Consider the following 6,236-nt stretch of genomic DNA (forward strand, 5'->3'; position numbering starts at 1 on the left):
GGAGAAGAGATGCTCTAACAGATCCTGGCACTGCATCTTTTACTGTTCCATATACTCAGACATCAGGGTCTGGAAAGCATATTACCCTACAGAGCTCAAACAGAAGGAAATGTAACAAAATGGCATGAGCGGAGTTAAGCGGAAACACAAAGGCACGGGCAGCAACAGACATAAGTAGACCAATCCTCCTCCAGAGCCCAGAGGGAGCTGTAAGCTGTTAGTGAAGGGCCACAGGAGAGAGATCTGTTGCCATGGAGTGAGATGTTAAAGGACCTAGAGAGCGAGAATGGGGGAAATGACCTGGCCAGGCCCTTCTGGCCTTTACAATGCCCTGGCAGACACTGCCTAGAAGCCAGCTACACAGCAGCCCCTATGCACAGGACTGGCCTCCTGGAATTTAGAACAAGCAGAAAAAACAGGAAAACAAAACAGAAGATGACCAGGCTTGATTACTCAAAAACAACGGCAAGCAATAACGGATCTTCTAGGTCATGTCATTACAGTTACTTTCTAAGGCATGCTATTAAAATTATTAGTTATGGCTGGAACATATCCCAAAGCTCTAAGTATACTATAAATATAAGTATATATTTATATAAGTATAGCTCAGGACCATGTTGATCCTTCATCACATTAAGTACCTGCTTAGGGTAGGGAAGGCATTCTGAAAGAAAAGGTAACTTAGTCTGCTGTTGGAGGCAGATACCACATGTCACCTCTCATCTCTGACCTTATTACAGAAAGCATCTCTTAAGCTGTGTCCATTCTGAGGTTCAATAGATGTTTTACGTATATCTGCACTGTTTCTCGATTAAACAAAGCTAATTAACATATCACCCCATGTATTATGTGTGTTTGTGTCTATGTGTATTTGAAACCCAATCTTAGTGTATCATAGATTTCCAGAACTTACTAAGAATGGACACTTTGTACCTTTCCAGCAAGACCTCCCTATGGCCACCACCCCTACCCCAACCACCATTCTCCGCTGTTTGTGAGGTTGGTTTATTCAACTTCTACTAATGAAACATGCCTTTGTATGCATGTCCTCCAAATCCTGTTGGAAATGAGAGCACTTCATTCTCGACTACTGTTGACTGGTCCCTCCGTGTGTATGTGTACTGTACTTCCTTTAATCACTAACTGATGAACACTTAGGTTAGTGAAAGAACCTTTACTTGCATCTCACTGGGAACTTCTCATTTTATTTCTATTTTCTTCTAGTTATCCTCAAATAGGTATTTGTAACCCTGATTAGCCAAGAACTCACTATGTAGACTAGGCTGGCCTTGATCTCACACGTACTATGTCTGCCTATGTCTGGCTTCCTATGCAAGGATTACATGCCTAGCCTCACAGGAAGTTTCATGGGAACATAGGTCACTTCTTACACATTTGGGTAATACCTGGCTAGCTAGGTCACAAACAGGAATGAAACATTACCATATGCTGTCATTAGTACAGGCATAAAAACAGGTAGAGTGGAACTCATAGGAGAGTTACTCAGATGGTATGACCAGAGAATACATTTCAGAAGCTGCTGAACTTGAAATAAGTCCTCCACCTGTTGGTCAACCTAAGGAGTGAAACAGGTAAGGCAGGAGACTGATAAGAGGAGCAGGAAAGTAGTGAGTAGGAACTCAAAGGCCTTGAAAGGCTTTAAAGATACTAAGCAGTTAACCAATGCAGCCAATTTGCATTAAAAAAAGAACACTAACACTACAGATATTTTGCAGGGCCAATGGCTGAAGACTAGGAAGTTATCAAGTTAGGGGCTGGAGATATAGTTCAGTATGTATGTATGTATGTATGTATGTATGTATGTATAGTGCCTGCCTCGTAAACCCGAGGGCCTGGTTTGATCCCCAGAAGACACTTTAAAAAAAAAAAAAAAAGCCCGGTGGGTGATGTGCAGTTGTAACCTCAGTACTAGGTAGGTAGAGACAGAAAAATCCCTGGGATTCACTGGCCAATCAGCTTAGCCTATCTGCAAGTCCAGAACAAGGAAAGAACCTGACAGGAAACACAAGAAATACAAGAAATTAAATGAAAAAAAAATTTTCCTTCTACATGTACACACACACACACACACACACACAATCAAACTCATTCAACAAGGTAGGAGGTTCCTGCAGTTGTTCAGTGACAAATGAGAAGTAACGTTAATACAGGCTAAGCGCAAACTTGGAGAGACAGAATATGGAGGTCCTAAATGGAAGTTAAGGTGAGAGGGAGGAAACAATAAACCAAGGACAACCCCTGAGGGTCTCTGGTATGTATGTCACTGGTATTCTTTTCTCTTTCTGATTTAAAAACAAAACAAAACAAAAAACAAATAAACAAAACAAAACCAGTTCTCCAAGATACAGGGAATGAGAAATAAAAACAAAAAACTTTTATCAGGGAAAAAGAAACTGAAAGGCCCACAGATAAGACCTCAACTGGACAACACCAAGATGTGATATTTTGTAGGTTTTTAGGTCTACACACATAGTCCAAAAAATACAACAAAGTGTTAAATCTCAAGTACCTCTTCCTCCAGGTATTTTCAGTAAGAAATAGTTTGGTGGTCTGATTGAAAATGGCCCCCACAGATCCACAGAGAGTGGTACTATTAGGAGGTGTGGCCTTGTTGGGGTAGGTGTGAACTTGTTGGAGGAAGTGTGTCACTGGAGGCTGGCTTTGAGGTTTCAAATGCTCAAGCCAGGCCTAATGTGACTCTCTTCTTGCTGCCTGCAGTTCCAGATGTAGAACTCTGAGCTTCTCTCTAGTACAATGTCTGCCTGCATGTTGCCAGGCAGGGTCTAAACCTCTGAACTGTAAGCCAGCCCTAACTATGTTCTCATTTATAAGAGTTTTCATGATCATGATGCCTGATCACAGCACTAGAAACCGTAACTTAAGACAATACTCAATACCTATTAAACAACCATTATAACCTCAAAGGCCCACAAACTAGAGTCCCTAGAGATTAAGATGTGCAAGCTGAGGCACAAGCTAAAAATGGGAAACTATGGATGGCTCTATGTGGGAAACTATGTGGCTTCTTCAATGTCTTACCCATAGAATTCTTGTCAATTCCCTAGGATCATTACTGAGAAAATCAAGAAGAAGTGCCAAACCAGACTCAAAAAAGACAAAGGTTCAACAAAATGCCACATTACAGACAGGACCAAATGGACGTGTGCAATCACAGTCTCTGGCTGCTTTAATTACCTAGATTCAAGGATAACCTACTAGCCAGCATATTAAAGTTATGGTACAGGCTAAGAGAATAATCCATAGGAGGACAGTGGGCTCCGGGAGGAAGGTCAGGAATATAACATGGCGAACAGAGCAGTGCACCATGGGTAAACAGACTAACACATCATGTGATAGGGCTGCCTGCTAGGTGAGAAACTTACCAAGCTGCACTAACTTCTGCAGAGTCTGGGAATGGTCTACGTAGTCTGCAAGTGTGAAGGAGGAAAGGGGCAGCAGAGAGTATGCAGCAATCTGAATAGCCTTCTCCTCTGAAACTGGCTGTAACGGAGACAATGGCGGCAAGTCATCCAGTTCTTTGCAGCGAGTCATGAAGAAAGAGAGAATCGAGTCAGCAGTGTCATGTACATGCAGAAAATTATTTCTATAAAGGGACTGCAGCAATGACTCAGCAGTTAAGTACTGCTCTTACAGTTTGGATCACAGCATCTACAACAGGCAGTTCGCAATCCTGTAACTACAATCCCAGGGCCTCTGATACCAGCCTGTGGGATTCATAGGCACCTGCATTCACATCCAAAATCTATTTCCATAAATACTCTATCTTCCCTACTTTGTGTTGGTATTCTGTCTAAACTCTACCTCCACAGTTATCTGGCAACACCCAGGTATGCTCCTCCCCACAGTTACCTGGCAACAGCCAGGTAGGCCTGCCCACCATAAAAGGGGCTGCTTGCCTCCTCCTCTCTCTTACTCTCTTGCTCTCTTGGTCCCTTGACCCCGTGCCTGCAGGTTCACTGTCCCCTCTCCCCTCCGCCCTTCCCCTCCCCCTCTCTACACTCGGTCATGGCCGGCCTCCACTTCTCTTCTCTTTCTCCACCATCTTCTCCCGTTTCTGTCTCTACCTTTGCCCTCTGCCCTGAATAAACCCCCTTCCCTTTGGAACCATTTGGTCTGGTGTTGTCTGTTCCAAGCTGCCCACCTAAGTCTTTCATTGCTTAAATACTGAGATTATTCCAGAAGAGGATGGTTATGAAAGTGAAAGCCTAGCATGATGGGCCACATCTGTAATCCCAGCATTCCACTGTGCAGGCTGAGATAGGAGGAATACACCAAGTGTGAAGCCAGCACAGCCTAATAGTGCTGACTCCCACACCACAAAGGTCCACAAACGACTTAAGATCTAAAAGTTCCAGAGAGACCAAGGTAAGAAGCTTGTTGAGAAGGTTCGATGTATTCAATCTGTTTCTGAGACAGTGAACACAACCCAAGCGATCCTCCTGCCTCAGGCTCCTAAATGCTGGGATTACAAGTTTGAATCACCTTGCCTGGGTAAGGCACAAAACTATTTCTTTTCATGTTCCATCAACAGGTAAGAATATTCAAGATCCACTGCTCTTCAACCACACTGTGAGACACATGGTTTACCATGGTTTGTAACTTGGCTGAAAGAATGACCTTAAAAAAACCCCAAATCTATATTCCAAAGTTTTGATAGTCTGAATTTATTATTCTGATCCAATGCCATCATCCCCAGATTATTCTTTTAAGAGAATTTCTATGTTCCTACCATCTGCTACCTTTTGCCAGCCTGCCCTGATACGGAGTTCCCTGCTGTTGTTTTAACATAATTTGGTATGGAAGACATTTGAAATTGTCACTTTAAAGAACCCAGGCTATGGTCCTTTATGGTGTTAGTCTATTAACCATCCCTTTCCCACTCACAGTCAGTTTCTCTTCCCGACCTCCCCTTTTAGCATCCGTTCATGTTCTACTAACGGAGTAGTAGTCTACATGGGGCCTAACAATGGATTCCTATAGCAGGAGGCCTGGAAAGAGCAGGGTTGACTATAAAGCAATTCAAGGGGAATCTGAGGTGTGACATAGCTGTTCCCACTTAGTCATTATTACAGCTAAGTATCTATGTTGAAACTGTATACTGCAAAGAGAAATACAAGAAGTAAACCCTAATAATTCTACTTAACGGCAAAAGCACACTTTTCAAAAGAAGCTATAGAACAGAATATTTAGAAAGCAAAAACCCATCTTACACACTTAGCTATAAAATAGTACGACACAAATTAATAAACCTAGGAACTTCTTAAAATAACAGTTTAATAGAACTAAATGAATAGAACCAACATTGTTCCTTATTTTGTCTGGTACAAAACAGGATGTGAACTGGGTATTGTCTAAATATGTAGCATGATCAAAACTATCTGAAAAGGGGACTTTTCTCAATGTGCAGAATTACCTTCTAGAGGCAGCTCCGATTCAAGACTAGGTGTCTTCTCTTGCTGCTCACTTACGGAAGGAAGCTGAGTGCTTTCGGTAGAACTCTTTCTCCTGTTTGTGTTGGCAGACTGGAAACTGTCCCAGGAGAACAAAGTCCTGTAAGTCTTAATTCCCCACTGGAGAAAGCAAGTGTCAGAGGACCCCAGAGCTCGAGCTGAGAAGCTGGCTACCAGCGTTGTCCCTGGTCTTGCAGAGTGCTTTGTGACTTGTGTGGCTTTAATGAAGCATTTAACTGAGTAGAGCCATCTGGATGGCTGCTGGGCTAGCAGGGCCATTTTTTTCTTGACATTTAGTCTACAAAGGAAAAACACAACCATCAAAGGAAGAAAGATTAATAACTCACATATTTAAAACAGTATTCAAACAGCAAAACCAAAAATAGGCAACAAATCACTTCCAAAAACAAAGGATTTAAATAAATATGTCTGGGATAGTCAAATATTTCTTACACATTAAAAGCCAAAAATACAGGCAGTCTCAGCTACCAAACAAAACAGGAACTTTTGAACTGGAAAAATAAAGTTATGCCTTCCAACTTAAAACCAAAGAATCATGTTAAACCAAAAATGCTTGTAAATGCTCAAATTACAACAGAACCAAATCAACTTTTAATCTGCCTTTAATCCCACCACTTAGGAGGCAGAGGCAGGTGGACTTCTGAGTTCAAGGCCAGCCTGGTCTACAGAGTGAGTTCTAGGACAGCCAGGACTAAACAAAGAAACCCTGTCTCAAAAAACCTA

At 42.2% G+C, this 6,236-nt stretch overlaps 1 protein-coding gene across 1 annotated transcript in view; it reads right to left on the bottom strand.

Annotated features, from left to right (window-relative positions):
* Nucleotides 1-6,236, bottom strand: part of Mterf3 (mitochondrial transcription termination factor 3) — a 17,804-nt gene that overhangs the window by 9,341 nt on the left and 2,227 nt on the right. Inside the window, exons 2-3 of the mRNA XM_028767621.1 lie at nucleotides 5,456-5,790; nucleotides 3,405-3,557 (exon numbers count right to left, since the gene is read on the bottom strand). Coding sequence (XP_028623454.1) covers nucleotides 3,405-3,557; nucleotides 5,456-5,771 — 469 coding nt within the window. The 5' untranslated portion in view covers nucleotides 5,772-5,790. The remainder of the gene's footprint in view (nucleotides 1-3,404; nucleotides 3,558-5,455; nucleotides 5,791-6,236) is intronic.

Source organism: Grammomys surdaster, unplaced genomic scaffold (assembly GCF_004785775.1).
Source record: "Grammomys surdaster isolate TR1022 unplaced genomic scaffold, NIH_TR_1.0 63, whole genome shotgun sequence".
Classification (NCBI taxonomy): Eukaryota; Metazoa; Chordata; class Mammalia; order Rodentia; family Muridae; genus Grammomys; species Grammomys surdaster.